At 47.0% G+C, this 23,304-nt stretch overlaps 1 protein-coding gene across 2 annotated transcripts in view; it reads left to right on the plus strand.

Annotated features, from left to right (window-relative positions):
• Ankdd1b (ankyrin repeat and death domain containing 1B) overlaps positions 1-23,304 on the plus strand; it is a 63,429-nt gene that overhangs the window by 37,487 nt on the left and 2,638 nt on the right. For both annotated transcript variants that reach the window (XM_075977850.1, XM_075977852.1), the window contains 6 exons: positions 3,968-4,066; positions 7,545-7,643; positions 10,794-10,892; positions 16,279-16,374; positions 20,544-20,745; positions 22,611-22,742. In XM_075977850.1, the coding sequence (XP_075833965.1) occupies positions 3,968-4,066; positions 7,545-7,643; positions 10,794-10,892; positions 16,279-16,374; positions 20,544-20,745; positions 22,611-22,742 (727 nt within the window). The remainder of the gene's footprint in view (positions 1-3,967; positions 4,067-7,544; positions 7,644-10,793; positions 10,893-16,278; positions 16,375-20,543; positions 20,746-22,610; positions 22,743-23,304) is intronic.

Consider the following 23,304-nt stretch of genomic DNA (forward strand, 5'->3'; position numbering starts at 1 on the left):
GAGGTTGTGGGGTAACAGGAACACTCCTGCATTGCTGGTGAGAGTGTAAACTGGTACAACCCCTTTAAATATCAGTATGGTGATTTCTCAGAAAGTTAGGAAACAACCTTCCTCAAGATCCAGTAATACCACTTTTGGGTTTATATCCAATGGATGCTCAATCATGCCATAAGAACATGTGCTCAACTATGTTCATAGCAGCTTTGTTTGTCATAGCCAGAACCTGAAAACAACCTAAATGCCTCTTGATCAAAGAATGGATAAGGCAAATGTGGTACATATACACAATGGAGTACTACACAGCAGAAAAAAAATAATGACATCTTGAAATCTTCAAGCAAATGGATGGATCTAGAAAACATCATATCGAATGACATAACTCAGACCCAGAAAGACAAATATCATTTGTATTCACTCATAAGTGGCTTTTAGACATAAAACATTGGAAAACCAGCCTACAATTCACAATCCCAGAGAACCTAGACAACAAAGAGGACCTTAAGAGAGACATACATGGATCTAATCTATATGGGAAGTAGAAAAAGACAAGATCTCCTGAATAAATTGGGAGCATGGGGATCACGGGAGAGGGAAGAAGAGGAGGGGAGAGGAAGGGAGGGGAGCAAAGAAAAGTATATAGCTCAATAAAAACAATAAATACACCTACACTTCTAATATATATCACCACTGTTACTCTAAACAGAGCTTTTATTTTTATTTTTCTAATTACTTGGCTGCAGTGAACTTCATCTAATTTATAAGTGATTGATTTGTTAGAACACTGTATATATACTTGGGAATTTTCAGGAGGTTAAAAAGTGAAAACTCTAAGTTATTTATAAATTAATGAATATTTTATGATATTACATTTAACAATCAATGAAGTAGGAATGTGTCAATTAAATATTTATTCACTTCAATTTTGTGACTTTCTTTTGGTATCTTGGAACCAGTAATTATTATTTTTTTCTTGAGTTTCAGAGGTAGCTTAGTGGTTAAGAGCACTAGCTGTTCTTCCAGGGGAATGGTGTTCGATTCCCAGCACCCAGATGGTGGCTCACCACTGTCTGTAACTCCAGCTCCAGGGTACCTGTGGTGCTAAAGAAAACAAATAGAGGCAGTTACACTGTTTTTATAGATGGAGACAAATCGGCCTGCACTCAGAAGCCTTCTAAGCCAGGTCACACAAGTGTTCAGCATCAACTCAAGCTGGCTTTCAGTTGGCTGGTCAGCTATCTATCCCTTCATAACCAACAAGCAAAGCTCTGGGGCTTAAACCAGTGTTTGTTTATCTCTCATGGTGTGTCAATTTCACACACAAAAGAGTCTCCAAAGAGTAAATTGATGGTCTGCATAACGTTGTTGTAGTAGGATATGGGTACAGCCTATAAGCTGGTTCAAGGGCAGTATGGCCAAGCTCAAAACTGAGGAGGATTGCTTAAGGTGTTTGAAATGAAAATTGTGGACTCTCTGGATGAATAGCAAAAGTCGTCAGTCCAAGATCAAGCAGGAGGTTTCTAGGTAGACATCCAGGCAGGCATATTACTTTTTTTAAGTTCTATTTTTAACTTTTGAATGCATGTGTATGTTTATGTTTGGCAAGACACGTGCACAAAAGGGCAATTGCACAAGGATACTAAAAGAGGATGTCAGATCTCCGGAGCTGGAACTACAGGCGGTTGTGAGCCGCCTGCATAGGTGCTGGGAACTGAACTCAAGTCCTCTGCATGGGTAGTGCATGCTCTTAAGTACTGAGCCATTTTCCCAGTCTCCAGGAGTATTTTTGCTCCAGAGTCTCAGAACCTTGTGGGTACTCTTTTAAGAATAGTTCTTTTGGTGGTTTGAATGAGAATGGTCCCCATAGGTTCATAGGTTGGAAGTGTTTGGCAAGGCTTAGGAGGTGTGGTCTTGTTGTGGATGATGTGTCCTTAAAGGTGGCTTCGAAGTTTCAAAAGCCCATACCATTCCAAGTTAGCGCATTCTCTGTCTCACGGTTGTTGACTCAACGTGTAAGCTCTCAGCTCTTGCCTCAGTGTCATGTCTGCCTATATGCTGCCATGTTCCTTGATAGGGTCATGGACTCGACTTCTAAACCATACGCCAATAAACTCTTTTATGAGTTACTTTGGTAATGGTGTATAGAAAAACAACTTGGAGGCAGCAATAGAAAAGTAACTTGGACTGGTCTCATCAGTAGGTATACGTATACCAGATCCCTCTTTTATAATATCTTGGTATTATTTATTTGTTTATTTGGACTGAATAAAAGGAAACATGTTTTGATCCCGAAAACTTTCCCAGTGAGTTGACTGGAACCATCTGCGATAATTCTTCTTGGAGTCTGTTTACATGATTATAGTCAGAAGGTGGCCAGGATTTTAGTCATGTAATGTTTTATCTGAACTAGATATCCAAGATGGTTCATTCACTTATCTGGAAGATGTTGCCAGCTGTCAGTTGGGAGGTCAACTGCAGTAGCAACAAGTGCCTACTATGTGGGGTTACCCTTGGACAGTTTAGCAACTGGCTGCAAGAGGAAGTGAGTGCTACAGGAATCATTGGTACAAAAGGAAGGGAGGTGAGCCGGTGGTGGTGGTGCATGCCTTTAATCCCAGCATTCATGGGAGGCAGAGTTAGGCGGATACCTGTGAGTTCGAGGCCAGCCTGGTTTACAGAATGATTTCCAGGACAGGCTCCAAAGCTATAGAGAGAAACCCAAAAAAACAAACCAAAACAAACCAAAACAAAACAAAAAACAAAAGGCAGGGGGTGGAAGCTGCCAGGCTAGTTAGGGACCCTGCCTGAAACTGGTTTCTTTATCACTTCTGATCTACCTATTGGTTAAAGAAGTTGCAGGTCTACCTAGATCCAAGGCAGTAAAGAAATGAATGCTAGCTGCTGACGGAGGAGTGACAGAGGAGAGGCGAGCAGGTCAGGGGCTCTCAGCACAGCGGCTTCAGGGAAAGCGGTTCTCTACAATGCTCTTATATTGAGGATCTGAATATATTTTATGGCAATCTTATAATCAACCCTAACTAATTCATTGGCTTGCATTGCTGCCAGACTGAAAGCTAACCACGAGTAGGCCACGATTTCGAGCTGAGTACCATCTAGCTCAGGTGCTAAGCAAAGATACTTAGGCACTGGAGGGTGGCACGAGGCTGTGGAAGCAAGAGAATGAGAGCTGCGAAAGGAACCAGGTGACAGGACCAAGAAGCAGCACTTCACACGGGTGGAAATCTTGCTAAGCTTTGAAGTCATTCCTGGCACAGAGGAGAGCTGGGAATAAACAGAGGCGGAGAGCCAGAAACCACTGAGGTCGTTTTTGAGGCCAATGCCAACCACCTATTTTAACTCAAGGAAAGGCTTTGTTGGGACTACAGGGGTAAGCTTGATTCTGGAAATAGGGATTTAACTCCCATGCGACTGAGTCATAGTGTCTCAGTGTCTTAGGTCAGGCTGTTAAAAAATTTGCAATAAGAAAACTGGGTGACTTAAGCAGCAAGCATTTACTTCTCATAGCTGGAGACTGGACCTGGGCACTAACAGTGTTGGGTTCTGGTGAAGATGCCCTTCTCGCTTCACTGGCGGCCATTTGTTAGGTCCTCCCACAGCTGAAAGAGGAGCAGCTGGCCCTCCAGCCTTTCTTATCAGAGCAGGGACACCATCACGTGGACTCTACTCACCTAACACTATCCCTTCCTGTAGTCTCCTCTTCCATATCTCCTCTCATTAGCATTAGGAATTTTGGAGACCCAGTCAGGTCGTGGGGTCATGTGACAAGGTAACAGACGACCCTTGGAAGCGACAGACCCTAGAATAATCAGAAACACACTGGAGCTCCTTTTCAAAATAGTTGTACTATTTCCTTGTATAAATTGATTACCATGTCCTGAGCACCAGACTGCACGCAGATAGTGATGGAATTCCCCCTGACCCTCCCTCTCCATCTTTTTTTTTTTTTCAGCTCCACGTCAATGCGTTGCAGGCAGCCACCCGGAAGGGACACACATCCCTCGTCAACTTTCTTCTCCATGAGAACGTTGGTTTGCAGCAGCAGAAGGAAGTGAGTCCAGGACAGTCAATACAGGTTTGGGGGTTGGTGCCATGCAGCTGGCTGTGCAAATGCCCCGGGATGAGATGTTTCACGAGGCAGGGATTCTTTTTAGAGAACACTGGCTTGTTTTGTTTTGCATTTTTAATCTTAATCGTGAGAAATAAGATCCAAGGGGTGAATTTCAGAGAGCCATTGAAGTTGCTGCATAAAACAAACTCTTTGTGTTTAAGATCTGTTTGCTGCAGTAAGTCTCAGGTGTCTAGAGGTGCCCTGACTCTTGTAGCGATCTCACCAGCCTGGGAAATGCCGCCGCCATGGCTGCTGTGGCTGTGGAGAAAATGGATCATTTCCCCATCTCTGAATGATCTTGTGGTTTTTCAAAGTCAGTCTTTTATTACTGATTGAAGTTTTTGTGAAGTTTGGATCGGCTCCAGCAGAACAAACAAATGCCGTTTGTGCTGGAATCAGACAAGAAACACTGTTCTATCCCCACTGTATTTTCCTCTCTCCTGTGAATATTATTTCCTCTGGTGTGCTGTGCTGTTTCTATTTACGGTACTGCCTTGAAAGGAGGGACGTGATCTGAACCATGTCCGATAATTTTTAGAGCGTGGAGTTAGAGGAACTGGCTCTGATTTACCTATCTGGGGCCAAGGAGGGTTCCTCATTCTCAGGAGACGCTGGGTCCCAGCAAAGTGGGTGGCCTTGGCCAAAATACTGACCACTTCCTTGAGATGAAGGATGCGGTCTCTTTGTTCTTGCTTCATGCTTCTAGGGAAAGGCTTACTTCCAAGCAGAGGAGACCTTCACCATCTCTGGCGACCCCCATGAGTGCCCCAGTGTCACCTTGTCCCCTGGCTCCTCCCCAAACAGCCTTTCACTCAGTCGTACAGCCTTCCCTGTTCCTCAGCTCTGCTCCACTGAACTATCTCCACCGTGCAGACAGAGAACTCTGGAAGGCCTGTGCTCAAGTCCTGTCTTTGCCTCCTCCTTGTTACTGGAGAATTACCAATCTGTGTGTAATGTAGGGGATATGAGGTCTAACTCCTAGGGTTGACATAGGTTTTAAGAACAGTTTTTTTTTTCCTAGTCTTGTTTTTCCTTTTTGTTTGTTTGCTTGCTTTTCAAGACAGGGCTTCTCTGTGTAACAGTCCTGGCTGTCCTGGGACTCACTCTGTAGACCAGGCTGGCCTCGAAGTCACAGAGATCCGCCTGCCTCTGCCTCCACAGTACTGGGATTAAAGGCGTGCGCCACCACTAGCAGCTTTTCCTTATGTTTTTGAGCCAGGGTCGTATTATGTAACCCAAACTAGCAGGAAACTCCCTATAAAACCTAGATTGACCTGACATTTGAGATCCTGCAGCCCCTGTCTGTCCCCATGAGTGCCGAGACTGGAGTCCTGTGCCACTATGCCTGCTTGATTTAGTGTTTAAAACAGGATAAGCATGGCGGGTAGTAAGTGTGTAGTATTGACCCTTGTGCATCCCACAGCGGGTGGGAGATGGACAGATACATCATGCAGAAAAAGCTTGGGTATGGAGAGTTTATTTAGTGGGCATTGGGAGGGTATAAGGGTAGGGAGTATAGGGGGCAGAGAGAGAGAGAGAGAGAGGAGGAAGTGGGGAGGAGGAAGGCAGAGGTTGCCTCTTCAGAAGAGCTGGAGAGAGAGGGAGAGGGAGAGAGAGGGAGAGGGAGAGGGAGAGGGAGGGAGAGGGGGAGAGACGGGGGGGGGGGGGGTGGGGAGAGAGAGAGAGAGAGAGAGAGAGAGAGAGAGAGAGAGAGAGAGAGAGAGAGAGAAGAGAAGAGAAGAGGAAGAAAGGCAAACTAACCTGCCAAGTTGGTGGTGGTGGGATTGGGAGTGGGCGGAGCTTTCTCTTAAAGGGACAGGATACCCAGGTGACAAGGCAGGCCAGCATAATTATATTTTAACAGGAGAGGATGTGTTGAGTGTGCCTGATTGTGACACTGCAGGCTACCCTAACCACCCGCCTTCCTCTCCTCTGTGTCCCCTTCTCTACTCTGTTGCCAGCACCTCTGCCACCACCTTCCGGCTGCAGTCTCACTGCAACCCACTGCCTTTCAGGCCAGTGCTCTCCTGCTGGCCAGAGCTCCCCTCCTCCCCTCCTCCTCTCCCTCCACTCTGCACGTCCCTCAACTTACTCATTTCAGGCCTTAACTGCTTTTGAACCTTTGTTCAATACTTCTTCCTCAGTCCTTTTCTCCTCCCAGAGAGCTCCGCAGGCCAGTGTGGCTGGGTGGAGGGGAGGTAGCAGGGACTTTTGATTCAGCTTGTGATGATGGACTTTGTGTCCTGTGGGCTGAGTAGGAGAGGGGAGGAAAGGAAGGAGTGAGAGGGGTCGGGAGATCCAGGTGGGGTGATGTAAAGGAGACAGGTTGTGAAAGGAGGAGATGAAGGAGCAGGCCGCGGAGACTGCTCACAGCACACTGAGGATAGCCTCTTTGGAGGAGGAGGCAGACACCAGCCAGGGATCAAGGGAACTGACTGTGGCTTGCATCTGGTCAGGAAATGCTGACCGCGTGTACATTTCCGCCTTGGCGGCCACTCCTTTTGTCCTTTGGCTCTTGAAGACTTGGAGAAGTCCTCAGCGGAGCCTTCCTAAGACTTCCTTGTCCAGTTCTTCAAGGAAGCCTCTTCTAACTCCCAGAGGGTCAGCCCTCCCTGCTCCTCTTGCCACTTCAGCGCATTTGACATTTCCTCTAAGCCACTTAAACTTTGAAACTAAATAGCTGTGTGACTGAATTAAAAGAAAGGAAGGGAGGGAGGGAAGGAGGGAGGGAGGGGGAAGAAGGAAGGAAGGAAGGAAGAAAGAAAGAAAGAAAGAAAGAAAGAAAGAAAGAAAGAAAGAAAAAGAACCGTTCAGGTGCGATAAAGGAGTAAGTTTATTATAGTTAAGTGGAAGAGCAGAGACATCTGGGAGAGTTCAGAGTAGAGATGACCAGACTGAGCTGGGCCATGTGAGGGGAGTAGGAGAGGAAGGGAGAGGGAAGAGACAAAAGGGACAGGTGATCAGGTAACCAAAATGGCTGTATTATATAGGAAAGAGCAGCCCGGTCCCTTGAATTGGAGAGTTCAGGGTAGGGGTGGAGTATACCAACCAGGAGGGCCCTGTTAATGTAGGTACTGAGGGCTGCTGGGACACCCAGGGCCAGTATCTTCTTTGATATGTTAAATAGGTATCCAGCTGTTTGTCCCAGGTTTGAAACCTCACAATGACTTCATTAAAAAGATAAATCTCTAACTCCTGAAGAGCCGGGTCTATAGTAGGTGCTTGCTTGTTATATATTTCCAGAATGACCGGCAGCCTGGGGATGGTGCAGATTGCTGAAGGCTTCCTGTGGGTCCCGCACTGCCAAGGACAGTTTTAATTCTCAGAGGTCGTCCGTGATGGCTAAAATGGATTGCTTCAGGATTTGAATACCAAAGCTGGATGGTTTTGGATTTGCATTTTTTTTTCTTTCCTGCAGCCTCAGGAGTCCCCTCTTCACTTAGCAGTTATCAACAACCACCCTACAGTTGTAAACAGCTTATTAAGTGCTCAGCACGACGTTAACGTCTTGGATCAGGTAAGCGGAGCAGGCGGGAGCCCGGACACTCTGTTCTCTTGCATTTCAGCCCGGAATTGCCAGGTTTCAACAGGGAGTTCTGCTTAGATTCAAGGTGCCTACAAAACTTCTAGGAGGGAACTTCTACATCCTTTTTTCATCACGCTTCTTCTACAACCAGCACCCTGTCCCCACACTTCCGCTTTCTGCAGAGGCAAAAACCCGGATTCTGCGGGTGTGTAATCAAGGCGTTCATTTTTAAGAGGCGTAGCCAGGGCTTTGGATAAACAGTGCCAAGGCAAATTGCCAGAAGCTCTTTAAATCAAAAGCCACTCCTACAGTGTGAAATGTTGTCCTTGGCCTAAAGCTGGTCCCCCGTAAGAAGGAAGCTTTGTTTCCACGCTAAGTATCTTCTATACCAGAAGGCAAAAAAGACTCTTAGAATTAAAACAAACAAATAAAAAGATCACCAGGTATTCAGTGAACTGGGGCAGAATCAAATAACCCATAAAAGTCGCCCGTGGCCTGCTGGAGTGGGAACCCAGTGGAGCAGCAAACAATGAGCTCCTGTTGCCTCAGCGAGCTGCTCCCTTCCAGGGGATGCAGGCAGGAGGAGGGAGCCCGGCTGGGGGGGGCGGAGCCACGCGCAGCCTCCTTTTCCAGACAATCTCCACCTGCGCCCTCTAGGTTAGGGGGAAGCCGTCACGTGAGGCACACCTGTCCGCATTTCCTCACCTACTGAATCAGCAGGACTTGATCCCTTCAGGGCTCAGCCAGCTCCGGTCTCTTAGTTAATTTTTCACCTGAGCAGAAGGGACACTTCGCTGCCCCCCCTCCCTCCCTCCATCGCTCCCTCCCTCCGTCCCTCGCTCCCTCCCTTTGGAGTGCCTCCCTCTTTTGTATTGCATTAGCCTACTAGCTGGGGCCAGAACTCCCTGGTTATTAAATGTATTTGCAGATTCACACTTGTTTCAAATCTTTCCTAAAGTGAAAAACCTTTTGCTAAATAATACAATACCGTCTTGCCTTCATGGGTGATTTGGGCTTCTACAGAATTGGCTTGATCCTCCTCTAGGGAAGGAGTGTTTGTCATGCCTGCCGATCCGTTACACAACTAGACTTTATCAGTTCAAACTTTTTGTTACATCAGTAATATACGTACAAAATAAAAAAAAATATTTCACATAAAGTACATAGAATCAGACTGTATAAATATGCTCTAAAAAGGTAATTGTTCTTTGGCCCCAGTAAAGAAAGCTAATGCTTGTTTTGGTGTTTCCTGTGCCCAGGACCTAGAGCGGTATTGTCAAAGCAGGACCTGTGTCCTGTCTACCTTCGATAGGTTTTTCAGTTGGCCTGTTGGGTGATGAGCGCCCCCAGAGAGGCACACTGCCATCTGCTGGTAGTGGTTACCAGTTCAGCAACCTAGAAGGAAGAGAACTTGGGCTTCAGGCTCCTGCGAAGTACTAGCCTGCGGAAGTGGCTTTCTCAGCCTGGTGCAGGAGTGGGTCCTGTCTGCCTAGACGTCCTCACGTCATTCTTTTCTATAGGAGGTCGGGGTGGTGATCTTTTGTTTACATGGGTTACACGTTTATCTTCTCGGTAGAAAGCGGTCACTCCATTAGGAAGTTAGGAATCTTTCACTCCTTCATACACACTGATGTAGAAGTGGGGAAGAGCATCAAAAGGCAGTAAAATAACCTTAGGTCTCCATCTAGATGTCACCGTTTTTAACATTAGCAATGATTTTTTTTCTCATTTTCTGTGCATTTATAGATTAAGCTTAGCCAGATATCATGTCTTTTTTCCTAAAGCTTTTTAAAAGGATTTGTTTTCATTTTATGTGCATTGGTGTTTGTCTGCATGTCTGTCTGTGACAGGGTGTTGGACCTCCTGGAACTGGAGTTACAGACAGCCGTGAGCTGCCATGTGGGTGCTGGGAATTGAACCCAGGTCCTCTGGATAAACAGCCAGTGCTCTTAATAACTGAGCCATCTCTCCAGGTGCCCCCTAAAGCTTTTATTATTATGTCATAGTTTTCCCTTTATATGAATCTCTGAAGCCATTTTATTACAGTAAAGTGCATGCCATTAGTTACCATTTGAAGTATTTTTAAGTGTGCGGTTCTGTTACATCACAGAACTTCCCCTTTCCCAATCCCCAGCCCCTGGAAACCACCATCCTTCCTGTCCTTATGAGTTTGGCAACTCTATGTACCTTGTACTGAAAAAAAAATGGGCCTCAAACTCCCTTCTGCATTAGCCACCCACGCAGCTCTGACTACAGCTCCATGACCACACACTGAGGTTGATTTAAAAGTTGCCAAATATTCCTATATGTTTATATATATATAGTTTGTATAATGTCTCATTACCAAACATGTAACTGCACCAGATGGGGGGCAGTAAAGAAACTGCTGACGTGACAACACCATTACTGGGGAAGGTTTTTATTGTGAATAAGAGTGAGAGGGAACAGCCGGAGGCATCTGGGAGAGTCCAGAGCATAGAGTGAAGAAAGCAGACTGGACATGGCCAGGGCTGTCCGCTAGAGAGCTTGAGAGAGCATAGTCGGGAATAGAGCAGATAGCCAGGGAGAATGGCAAGAGACAGAGAACAGAGAATAGCTAGAGAACAAGGGGGATAGCGAGGGAGATAGGTAGGAGAGCAATAGAGAGAACGGGTAGGGTGGGCAAACCGTGTGGGTTATAAGGTGGAGAAACGGGGGTCGGGGGATGGTGGGAAGGGTCAGGAAAGGTGTAACAGGTACTTGTGCTACTGAGGGAGCCTGGAGGCCAGCAGGGGTTTTGATAAGCTGATAGGCCCCAGAGGTAGCCCTTTGTTCCTTCTGCCAGAGATAAGGGAAATAACTCCTTTTGACAGAGGGGAACGTGTTTCACCAGTTCCTGAGGACTGCTGGCTTATCTAACCTCCAGAAATCCTTCTATAGTCCAGCTTGAGCTCCTCTGTGGATGTCTGGACTGCCTGTGACCTAATGGGAACTTCCTCTTGTCTTTCAATAATTTAAATACTGCTGCAACAACTGTGCCCTAGGTCCACATGAGGATACCCGCTTTTACCCATCCCCTGCCTCCCCCCAAGCCTGCACAGCATGTGCATGGCATGCTCTCCTGCAAGTGCCTCCATGACAGTTTCACATCTCTTGTGGCAGAGGCAGCAGACCCCTCTGCACGTTGCCGCTGATCTTGGAAATGTGGAGCTGGTGGACACCCTGCTGAAGGCCGGCTGTGACCTGAAAATCACCGACAAGGTAATGGCTCTGTGTTCACTCTTTCCGGAGATGGAGCCGTGACCTCCCTATTGGCTGCCATGGAAACAGGAACATCAGCCTTCCTGTGTGTGTGGCACATGGAGGCTAGTGGTTATTTATTTATTAGTTCGTGTGTGTGTGTGTGTGTGTGTGTGTGTGTGTGTGGCACATGGAGGCCAGTGGTTATTTATCTATTTGTTTGTGTGTGTGTGGGTAGCACATGGAGGCTAGTGATTATTTATTTATTAGTTCGTGTGTGTGTGTGTGTGTGTGTGTAGCACATGGAGGACAGTGGTCAATGTTAGGACTGCTCTCTACCCTATTTTTTAAGACAGGATCTCTCATTGAAACTGGAGTTTGCAATTTAGTTAGACTGGTTGGCCAGCAAGCCCTAGGAATCTACTGTCTCCATCTCCCCAGTCCTGGGGTTACAGGGTCAAGCCTTTTTACATTGGTGCTTGCATGGCAAGCACTTCACTAATTCAGCCACCTTCCCAGCTCTACATCTCAATTGTTTTTGATGATAACCCTTTTAAATGCTATTTTATAATATTTTATTAATTCTTCGAGAATTTCATACAATGTTATAGGCAGAATTTTTCTGTCCTGTCAGCCTGTTCCCCAATAACCACAAAGAAGCTTAATATTAATCTTAGATGCTCAACCAATAGCTCAGGCTTTTTACTAGCTAACTCTTGCATTTTAAATTAACCCATTTCTATTCATCTATATTCTTCCAGGTGGTGTTACCTCTCTTTCATCTCACACCTCCTGTTTCCCTTCAGTGTCTGGCTGGTGTCTCCTCTGACTCCGCCCTTTTTCTTCCCAGTGTCCTTAGTTTGGTTCTCCTGACTTGATCAGCCCAGCTAATGGCCAGTCAGCTTCTTTATGAAACCAATCACAGCGACATATATACACACGGTTTAAGGAATATTCTACACAATGTCTTTTGAAGATTTTCACTTCTCCCAACTGCTCTCCTTATCACTTTCTCCAACCTCCCATCCCTGCCCACCAAATTTCTAGATTGCTGCTTCCTCCTCCTCCTTCTTCTCTTTCTTCATTGAATCCAGCGTTGACCAGCTAAGTGTGTCTTGGGCTGACCCTGGCAGGTGGTCTGTCTACCAAGGGTCACATCATTGAAGAAAATTGACTCATCCCTTTATTTTTATTTATTTATTTATTTTTGGTTTTTTTGAGACAGGGTTTCTCTGTGGCTTTGGAGCCTGTCCTGGAACTAGCTCAGTAGACCAGGCTGGTCTCGAACTCACAGAGATCCGCCTGCCTCTGCCTCCCAAGTGCTGGGATTAAAGGCGTGTGACCACTGCCCGGCCTCATCCCTTTATTTTAAAAAGTTCTACCTATGAATTTAGGAATATATATTATAGGCGGGCAGTGATGGCACATGCCTTTAATCCCAGTACTTAGAAGGGAGAGGCAGGCAGATCTCTGAATTGAGGCCAGCCTGGTCAAGTTCAGAGGGAGGAAACGGAAGGGAGGAAATGACCTACATTTCAATTTTGACTGAGATCTGTCTCTAAGAATTATTATTCAAAGCCAGGCAGGAGTGGCACACACCTTTAATCCCAGCACTGGGGGGGGGGGGGCGGGGTTAGAGGCAGGAGGATCTCTGTGAGTTTGAGGCCAGCCTGGTCTACAAGAGCTAGTTCCAAGAACAGGCTCCAAAGCAACAGAGAAACCCTGTCTTGAAAAACAAAACCAAAAAAACAAAAACAAAACAAAAAAAAGAATTATTATTTAAATGACAAAAATATCTGTCTTTAGGATTCTGGGTCTGGGTGTGTATGAGTGTTTGTGTATTGGCCTGAGATGATGTAAGGAATCTTCCTATACACTTCTTCCTTAGTCTTTGAGGCTAGGCCTGTCAATCAAACCCAGAGACCTAGATCCCTGATACTGCTAGTCTTACTAGTCACTTAGCTCTGGGGATCCTCCATCTCTGCTTTCTGAGGCCAGCATTACACATGAGTTGCCATGCCTGCATGGCATTTACTGGGGTTCTGGCGATCTTCGGTCCTCTTGCTTTTACAGCCACTGAGCCATCTCCCAAGCTGTGTAGCCTAGACTGGCTTGAACTGGAGATTCCCCTGTCTCAGGTGTTAGGTTCATTGTATTTACCACACACCTGGCCATTCTTCTGTCTTCTGAAGACAGCAGTGATGTTCAGGTGTGCATACCCTTCTGCACTGAGCTCTCTAGAGCAGGGGTCGTCTTTAAGGATCAGCACATGGAGAGGTGTTGGCAAGCTCTCCTTAAAGGTGTGCTTGAGTCTCAGTGAATAACTCACATGTCTAACCGCATTGTTTATGCTTTTCACCCCTCTCTCTCTCTCTCTCTCTCTCTCTCTCTCTCTCTCTCTCTCTCTCTCTCTCTCTCTCTGTGTGTGTGTGTGTGTGTGCACGGTGTCAACCATGGCACTAAGCACGTGATGTCAGTGCTTCTCTCGTATCCTTTGTGTCCTCCCCTCATTCTGTGGATGTGTGGACTCAGGCACTTCTAAAAAGCCTGAATCAAGTTGGTCTCTCCTGGTCCTCCTCCAGGGGCATCTGGGCTGGGAGAGTTGGTTCAGAACAAATAAACAGTTAAAATAGTATGTGCTTGCTAAACTAGTAACGCGTGCATGCCAGTTCCTTTTTACAGCACGGAGCACCAAAGTGCCTTTATCAAACACAGTACGGCCCTTCCAGTCCTGGGGCTAGAACCCAGGACCCTGCCCTCGTTAGGCAATTGCTCCACCACTGAGCTATATCCCCAGCCCAAAGCAGGCCATTTTCTTTTCTGGTTCTGGAGATTGGCACATGTATGATCTGAGGTGTTATTTTACTTTTCTCTGTCAGGATTTTTTTTTTCAATTGTAAGAGTAACACAAGCAGTGGAGAATGTGGTAAACATTGAACAGCGTAGGAAACATGGGCACCTAGGGCTTTGGCTTGGGCAGAATGCCGTTTGGTCCCCAGATGTGTCTGCGTGGCTTCATTAGCATTCAGTCGTGGTATTTTCCCATTCAGTCCTTCAGAGTAACTGAGCCCGTTCACACTCCTTTCCTCCTGGGCAGTTTGGTGGGTGGAGACTCTGTAGGAATTCTTTTGGGACCCCTGGTGCTCCTGGGCTGACTAGTCCAGTTGTCAAGGTCAACACTCCCAAAAGCCTAGTGTTGCTAGCCCTTGGGAGACGATCTTCCCCACTCTCTCTTCTCCTTTGCTCCTTTATTCTGAGGGTCTGGCCTAAGGCAGGCACTGGTACACATTTAACTAATGGATAAGCACTGCCCTTTCTAGCTGCTCCCAAAAGAAAGTGCGTTAAGGACTGGATGGGTAGCTAGGCATGGTGACACAGGCCTTTGATCTCAACACTCTGGAGTAAGAGGCAGACTGGTCTCTGGGAGTTGGTGGCCAGCCTGGTCTACCTAGCAAATTCTAGAGTTTCAGGCTAACGAGGCTTGCATAGTGAGATGCTAGAGAGAGGGGTGGGGATGACGGTGGGGGAGGGTGTCATAAAGGAGCCAAAAGAGAGGCTTGATGAAAGTCTAACTTGGGGGTTGCAAAGCTCTTGGCCTCCGGCTGCCTCGCTGTCAAGGGCAGATGGCACCTACACTCTAGTGTGCTGTTCCCTTAAGAGCAATTTCTCCAGCTTGACTGTCCGACTTTTAGAATACTGTCTTCCCAAAACAGGCTAATTACGGTGCTTCAAATGGCTTTACGAGGCAGAATGCAGACAGTATGCAATTAGAGCCTTGCTAAATGCCTGCACAATGCAATTCTTCCTAATTTCATTACCAGTTCTGCTCACAGGCTGATTGTGTTCAGCCCCGACTTCCCAACTCCCCCAGGTCTTAGCGCTGGCCCTCAAAACCTTGTCACTTGGGTTGGTAGGGAACTGACTGTACTTGTTGCTGTTATCCAGACATGTAAGAGTTATTGAGAGAAGTTTCTGGATCTTCAGGGTTAGAAACACAAGTTTCTAACATTGCAATTTTTTTTTCTGGAGTTTTTTCTGACTATTAATTTATCTTTAGAGTCCCTGAGTGACTGTGCCTTGGGTCATCTGAAATGCATATAAGGGCCCAGAGAGATGTCTTGGTAAGTGGAGTGGCTATCTTGAAAGCTTGATGACCTGAGTCTTCTCACTGGTATCCACACAAACGTGACAATGCTGGGCATGGTGCCATGCATTTATAAGCCCAGTGTGGTGAGGGAGAGACAAGGGGCATCCCTGGGGCTTGCTGGCCAGCCAGTCTAGTCTAAATGGATAAACCCCAGGCCAATAAGAAACCCTGTCTCAAAGGAGGTGCTATGTGTTTCTAAAGATAATACGAAGGTTGTCTTCTGGCTTCTGCATAAACGCTCATACATGCACATGGGCACACATATGCACTTTAAAAAAAACTTTTTAAAATGTGCATTGGTGTTTTGCCATGGGTGTTGGGTCCCCTGGAATTGGAGTTACAGTCAGTGGTGAGCTGCCATGTGGTTGCTGGGAGTTGAACCTGGGTACTCTGGAAGAACAGCCAGCGCTCGTAATCGCTGAGCCATCTCTCCAGCCCCTATCCATACATTTGCTGTAGCAAATGCAAACCAGCCTCCTTTGCCAAGAAAGCATGTGTGGATGCAGAAATAGAAACTGCGTAATGCATGAAATCAAGGGGGCGCAGCTTGTGAAGATGCTCTCTCTGGCTGCTAAGACAGCCATCACAAGCAAGGTTCACCTCTTGTAATTCGTGTAAGATGAGACTCAGGCTTCCGGCAGCATACATCCCAAGTTCTGTCCAGATCAGTCCTTTCTTACTTGTCCAGTTTGGCTAAAATTGGAATACTTCAACGTCGGTTAGAGGCAGTATGTTATGAAAGACAGCGCTCCTTGCTGGCAGCCCGTGAGCTGAATATTCCACAATGAACTGTGTGGTCATTATTGACACTGTTCTTGGACCCAGCCCTTTTCTGTCTCATTACCTCATCCTCTTCCAAATGAGACTTCCATTTCCTGATGGAAAGTGGCTGCCCGGATTCCCGCTGTCAACATTCCCCTTGGGAATGGGAGGAACGAAAGGAAGAAGTCATCTTTCCTCCCTTTGAAAATCTTTCCCAGGAAAGGAATGTGCCTTTGCATTTACATGCCGGCCAGAATGCAGGCCTCCACCCTGACCGCCACGAGGCCAGGAAATGTTCGGGGTGGCACACCCAAAGGGGTCTATCAGTGCTTGTGGGAACACCTGGGTGTAATTGCAGAGACCCTGCAGCGACTAAGCACTGGTCCTTAGTTCACTAGCAGGTGGCAGAGCTGGGATCTGGGTGCAGGCCTACGTCGAGAAGCTGGAGCTCCCATCTAACAGGCAATATCAACTCCCCGCCCCCTCTTTTTAATCTAGCAAGGGAAGACTGCCTTGGCTGTGGCTGCCAGGAGCCACCACAGCCTCGTGGTGGACATGCTCATTAAAGCTGAGAGGTACCAAGCCTGGAGAGAGGTAAGAAAAGCCAGTTAAAGCCAAATCAGGGGCTCTTTTGGCAACCCTTGCTCAGTACAACGATGACTGTCCCTATTTATGGCACAGACAGTGTGTCTGTCCTCTTTCCCTCTTTCTCTGTGGGCATCGGCAATCAGACCTGAGGATGTGGGCCGGGCAGCCTCATCCATGGTGGTATTGCTGGCCTAGCATGCCAGCCTCTGATGCCTGACTCCACTGGGATCTTTGTCTCATGGTCTCTGGCCATGACCTGTCACAAGCTCTAATGAGTGGCATACATGGGAAGCATTTGGAGCTCTCCTGGCTCTGCCGGTTTTGCTGTAGCCCTATGCTGGCTTTCTGGCACTCAAATATTCCTGGACAACACAAACTTTGAACACACAAATTTTATCTCTAAGTGAGTTTTCATTTTTTATATCTTTCTTTCCTCTGATTTCCTGTCAGTCACATATCTTAGTAGGCTGTCCTTCCCTCCAAGATTCAGGTCTGTGCCTTCAGGCAAGATGCTCAGACCCAAAACACCAGCCCCAACTTCTAGACCTATGCTGTTTCCCAGTTTCCCTCCTGGGGACATGGCTTCTCCTGGGCCCATGTGTCATGCCGGCATACATGTCTACACAGCTCGGGTGTCTACTGTAGAGAGGTTACAAACCCGGATTGCTGTTATTGGCCAATCCTGGGATGGTCCTTTTTAAATCCACAAAGCAAGAATGTTTACCGTCTCTTTCCCCCTCATAAAGCAGCTTGGTAGTCTAAATATACAGTCAAATGTCAGTCGATGACAAGGAAAGTTGAGACGCGTCATCAGGCAATGTGATCATTGCGTCAATACCACTGAGCACTCTTACATAGGCCACACAGCTAGAACTGTTTAGCCACTGTCATATATGTGGTCCATGATGATCCACATAGCTATGTAGCTCATGACTGAGAATGGAGTCTTCCAATGGCTACACAGCTTCCTTGCAACTGCTCTTGCATGTAGAACGATAAAGTCTGTTTCACCTACAAAACAACAGTTTCTTGTGTACAAGTAGAATTCTGTTTAATCTCCCTCCTCTAACTTATTTTTATTGTTCTTCTGTCTTCTTGCTTCTTTATCCTTCTCTTCATTTTCTTAATCATCTGTATGCTACTAAAGACTCCGGTTGGCTTTCTCTTGTTCTTTAAGTGATTTTCTACACTCACTTTGAAAAATCATGCTGTTCAATGTCTTTTCTTTTTCCTTTTTTTTTTTTTGGTTTTTCAAGACAGGGTTTCTCTGTATAGTTTTAGAGTCTGTCCTGGAACTCACTCATGTAGACCAGTCTGGCCTCTAACTCACAGAGATCCGCCTGCCTCTGCCTCCTGAGTCCTGGGATCGTGCGCTACTACCGATCCATTTATTCTTTAATGCCTGTTAGCAGCCTCATATTCTTTTGGCTAGATGACGATCAATAATTCTTACACCAAATGGACCCTTCTTTTCTTGACGTTTGTGGTACTGGGAAAACTTACTTTTAACTAAGTAGCATTAATTTCTTTTTCTCTTTTTAAAGCTTATCAAATTTTATTATTTTAAGATATTTTTTCATTAATCAAACAAGTTTTAATCCAGATTTAGTACAAAATAATCACCAATACAAAGTTTGAAGAGATAATTTGAACTTTTTTTTATATATCTACTTACATATGTTATGTGTACCCACATCCCATTTAAATTAGTTAGATATTGTGTCTATTTATACATGTACATATTTAACCACATGTACATGCCATTTAAATGACCTATTTGCTGTATCCACGTGCATATTTAACCATCATCCATCCTTATATTCAGTGTCAGAGCAAAGTCGTGACCTCTGCTGTTGTTTCTGTCGAGCTTGGATACCTCAGGCTGCTACTGGGAGCTAAAGTGATTCCTTTCCTCCTCTTCCTCACTGTAGAGGTACTGGATGAGCACCAGGACAAGCAGCTTTTTAAAAGTGGGCTCCAGGGATCAAACTCAAGTTGTCACACTTTGCAGCAATCACTTTTAGTGGCCGGGCCATCTTGACAGCCCTGTCTTATGCTTTTTACTCTCCACCACTTCTGGCGCACCGGCAACTGGGTCACTGGGGCTTTCCCAGTCCCCTGCTCTTGCCTACAGATGCCTGAATGTCCACCCTGCCCCATGGTAGAATGCAAAGAATGCAAGATTCTCTAAGAAATAAAAATGCATAGAGTGGAGATGAACGCAGAGCCGGTCTGTGCTCTTCTCTCCTCATGCTGTTTGATGTTTTGATCTCACTGGGTGCGTCGTTTTATGAGAAGGAATGGGGAGAAAAAGTGGATTTTGCTGGTGCTCCCATCTCAACTCCTAGGATTCCTGGCAGCAGGCATTGTGATAGCAAAGCCAGGGAGCTCTGGAGAGGACTGCGTTTTCAAGTCTTGGGAACAGTTGTGGGTGCTTCACACCTCCCATTCCCATCCCGGTTTCTGCACCAAGGCCCAACACCAGCAGAAGGCCTTTCCCTGCTCCGTGGCTGAGATCCCCAGGGGTGTGCAGAGGTTTCCGGAGGTGGTGAGGGCTGAGTGCAGGCCTACTAAGTTCTCAAAACTCTAGAGAGGCAGGGTCCCATACTCTTTGCCCATTTCCTCGCCTGGCATTAGCTCCCATCCTGTTTTTAGAGTATCTTTTATTTAACTGGAAGACTAAAATAGAAGTCATTCCACATGAAAAAGGAGGCGAGATAGGACGTCTTAACTAAATCTTTCAGTGAGTCCTGTCTTCCATTCCCTTACCAGAGCTGTAATCTTCTGCCGTCCTAACGGAGCATGTGTGGTGTGCGGCTGCTTTTCCCTTTGACACTCTTTCCTCTAATGCTTTAGAGAGGTTGATCGGGAAAGACCGTGGCACCTCCCACCAAGGAAGGACAAAAGCCCAAGAGAGCAGTCTAGGTGCAGTGCTGTTGGGCTTAGCATGGTGAAATGACAACCACTTCCTTCTGGTCACCACCCTGCCTCCCTACTCCCTCTCTGTCTTACACTAGTCTACGCTGCCCTACCCCAATTTACCTTACCTGACTTTACTACCCTAGCCCAGCCTGCTCTACCCTGCCCTACCCTACACTACCCTACCTTATCTGACTTTTCTATCCTACCCTACCCTGCCCTACCTTACCTAACTTTACTATCTTACCCTACCCTGCCCAACCCTATCTTACCTGACTTTACTACCCTGCCCTGTCCTGCCCTGCCCCACACTGCCCTATCCCTGCCCTACCTTATACTGCCCTACCCTACCCTGCCCTACCCTATCTTACTCTACTTTACTACCCTGCCCTACACTACCCTACCCTACCCTGTCCTACCCTGTCTCACCTGACTTTACTACCCTGACCTACACTGTCCTACCCTACACTGTCCTGCTCTCCCCTCCCTTCCCTACCCTACCCTACACTATTCTACCCTACCCTACCCTGCCCTACCCTACCTACACTGCCCTGCCCTATCCTATACTGTCCTATCCTACCCTACCCTGCCCTACCCTGCCCTACCCTACCTACACTGCCCTACCCTATCCTATACTGTTCTATCCTACCCTACCCTACCCTGCCCTGCCCTACCCTTCCCTACCCTACCCTGCCTTGCCCTACACTGCCCTACCCTACCCTACCCTGCCCTGCCTTGCCCTACACTGCCCTACCCTACCCTACACTACCCTGCACTACCCTACCCTACACTGCCCTACCCTATCCTATACTGTCCTACCCTACCCTGAGTTAAGCTTCCAGTCTCTCCTCATACTTAGAATGAGCAGAAAGAAGAGCCATGAGGTTTTATTAAGGATGTATCCAATCTGAATTTCACTGAGGTGTCAATGAGAAAATCAAATACACCAAAGACTAAAGACTGAAGAGGGCTCAGTGTTGGGAGTGAGGCCATTAGAGCGATGGGTTGTAATGTTTCACTTGCCAGCATGTCCCCTCTGTTCTCGTTGGAAGTGGGCAAACACAGACACAACACATTTGCCGTTTCAGACCCAGTACTCATGCTTTTTATTCCAGACATTTCTGTCCAATTTGGATGACAAAAGATGATCTAGGACAGATTAGAGAGTCTCAGTTACTGCTTGCCCAAATACTCGTGACATACAGGTAGCAAGCGAGCACGCTGTAAATAACAGGCTACAGCGCGTTTCCTTTTAGGCGCACCCTGAGAGCATCCAGGGCTCGGCAGGATGCTCTACACTGACATTCAAGCAGGACCACAGTGTGGAGACCAGGCGCATCCGTACGCTCCTCTGGAACCTGGCCTACCGACAGCTGAAGGAGAAGGACTGGCAGCGGCTGGCCCGCTTGTGGAACTTTTCAGAGGACCAGATCCGAGCCATTGAGGAACAGTGGTCAGGTGAGTGGGGACCAGGGGACATGGACAGGAAGGCATTCAGAGTTAGGGGCAGCAGCCTTCCTGTGTACACAACAGGCTGAGTCCAGGGATCACGGTAATAACGGAAGTTAGCTTGGCTAAGTCTGCACTGGTGGTTGGCAATTTGGCAGAAAGCTAAACTCCCAAGAATATGCAGTCAGCTGCCCTGGCAAAGGTTGACTACTCTGGCCTAAAAGAGAAATGAAGGCTTCACAATTGAGAGGGAACCAAAGAGGTGAAGCTACATACAATCCCTGGTATGCCTGTGGAATGCCAGTCTGGCTTCCCACCAAAATCTGCAGCTTGTCCTGCCATAGAAAAGGTCACTGCTGAAGCTTCTGCCCAGGAAGAAGCCCCTTACCATGTTGGGGGAAGGGTGTGGAGATCAGCATCTGTACACACACACACACACACACACACGCACAATCTCACTAGCATGGCATCAACACTCACAATCCAATCATATTTTAATTCTTGAAGCAACTGGTATCGGGAAGTTTGCGGGATTTTGAGTGAATAATGTTGGTATATGTTGTTGGTATTGAAGAACAACCAATAATAAATGTAGTTCTTCAGTTCTTTGACAATACAACAATAATACACGTTGGTATTGAAGAAGAATTAGTTTTTTGAGGAGCACATTCTTTCTGCCAAGGCTCTTTTTGTATCATCTGCCCCATGGTGCCTGTTGTGTGTTTGTAACTATGAACTGTCCAAAGTGACAACAGATTGTCTTCTTATTCCAATACCTCTCCTAGCCCCTCAGGAATTAGCTCTTAGGTATTTACAGGATGAATAATCCTGACCTGAGATACAAACCTGCTGAATTGTGTAGCATGAATAATAAAAACCCAGAGACAGATATTGAGGTTCAAGCTGAAGATCAGAATAGCAAAGCAAGTCGCTAGAGTTCTTACCTCTACCAAGGCTGCTACAGAGGGGCGACCCTGTCCTCAGGGTGACTGCTGGCGGCAATGCTCTCCACGAAACCTCAGGCTGCACCGAGACTTCACTGAGCCTTAGATTCCTCTCTAGTGCTGGGACTAAAGGCGTGCCATCCCAAGTGCTGGGTGAGCTCTGTTTCTCTTTCAGACTGATTCAGCGTAGCCCAGGGTGGCCTTGAACTCAACAGAGATCCTCGGGCCTCTGTCTCTCTGAGTGCTGGGATTAAAGGTGTGGCCACCACTGCCTGTCTTCTATGGCTAACTAATGGCTTAGTGTGTTTACGCCTAACTTGTGGCTTAGCTCTTAACTAGCTGTGAGGCTAACTTGTGGCTTAGCTCTGCACTCTGATTTTCAGGCAACATTTATTTGTTAGATTACGAACAAAATATCAGTACAGAGCTGGAGCGATTGTATGGCACATGCTTGCTGCCCAGATTCAGAGGGCACTGGGGAACTTGTCATACTGTATACCGTCATTCAAAACCATTGACTCCAAAAATCTGCATTTGCACAAGATGCCCAGGGAAAACACGTAGTTTGAGCCTGACCTGCTAGAAGACTTCATATCTTCACATCTGTGGCACTGTCTGTCATCTCCAGGGAGGCATCAAAGCCCTTCAGTCCCTTATATCTCCCCACCTCCCTGTGTGTCAGGATGGCCAAGTGGTCTAAGGTACATTCAGGAGTGTCCCAGAACAGGAGGAGCAGGCCAGGCTGTCTCTCAAAGCGTGGTCACCATAGCACAGTATCAGGGAGGAATGGCAAGTGCTTCCTCCCTTCGCTGGGCTTTTGACCTGCGAGATCTGGGAGGAGGAAGGGAGGACAATAGCTGTCATTTAGAAACGTGTCAGAACGAGCATGAGTGTGTGGTGCCTCACTCTGGCCGCTTATCCCGGACACAGGAAACAAGAGCTTCCGTGAGCACGGCTACAGGACTCTGCTCATCTGGCTGCACGGGGCTCTCATGACACAGCCCGACCCTGCCAAGCAGCTGGACAAGGCGCTGGTGCGTGCAGGATTCCCAGAGTCAGCTGGTTAGTTACTTTGCCACAAACCCACACAGATAAATCCCTTCTCCCTTCAGTGGCGGGCAGGCCTTACTCCCTGAATTTGGCAGCAGTCTGATGGGGGTGGTTGTGGCCAAACAGCACACGAAGCTGTGGAAGGGGCTTACGGGTATGCTGTAGCTTCTGACTTGGTTAAGCCAATTAGGCAATCCTCAGCACAGCATTTGAACCAAGTGTGGGGTATTGGTGTGCCCGTGAACAGGTAGGATGGGGCACGGAGGCTCAACCACCTTCCACAACCCGGAACTCTTCTCCACAACTGAGCAAGAATTCTCCTGTTCCCAAAGCTGCTTGCTCCTATTGGCAAACTCCACCAACTTAGTGGTTGTGAAAATGTGTGTTCTCCAGGTAGAAAGCAGAGTAGCACAGACTGCTGCTTCGCCAGTTAAGGCTATTATAGAAAAATCACCCTCCCCACATGTTGTCAGGGAACATTCTTTGAAAGTATCAGTGAGTTAGTAATGACAGCCTGATGTGGGAGTGATTTCTTTCTAATCTGTTGCTTTCATTGGTTAATTAATAAAGAAAC

The sequence above is a fragment of the Microtus pennsylvanicus genome, chromosome 6, assembly GCF_037038515.1.
Source record: "Microtus pennsylvanicus isolate mMicPen1 chromosome 6, mMicPen1.hap1, whole genome shotgun sequence".
In the NCBI taxonomy this organism is placed as follows: domain Eukaryota; kingdom Metazoa; phylum Chordata; class Mammalia; order Rodentia; family Cricetidae; genus Microtus; species Microtus pennsylvanicus.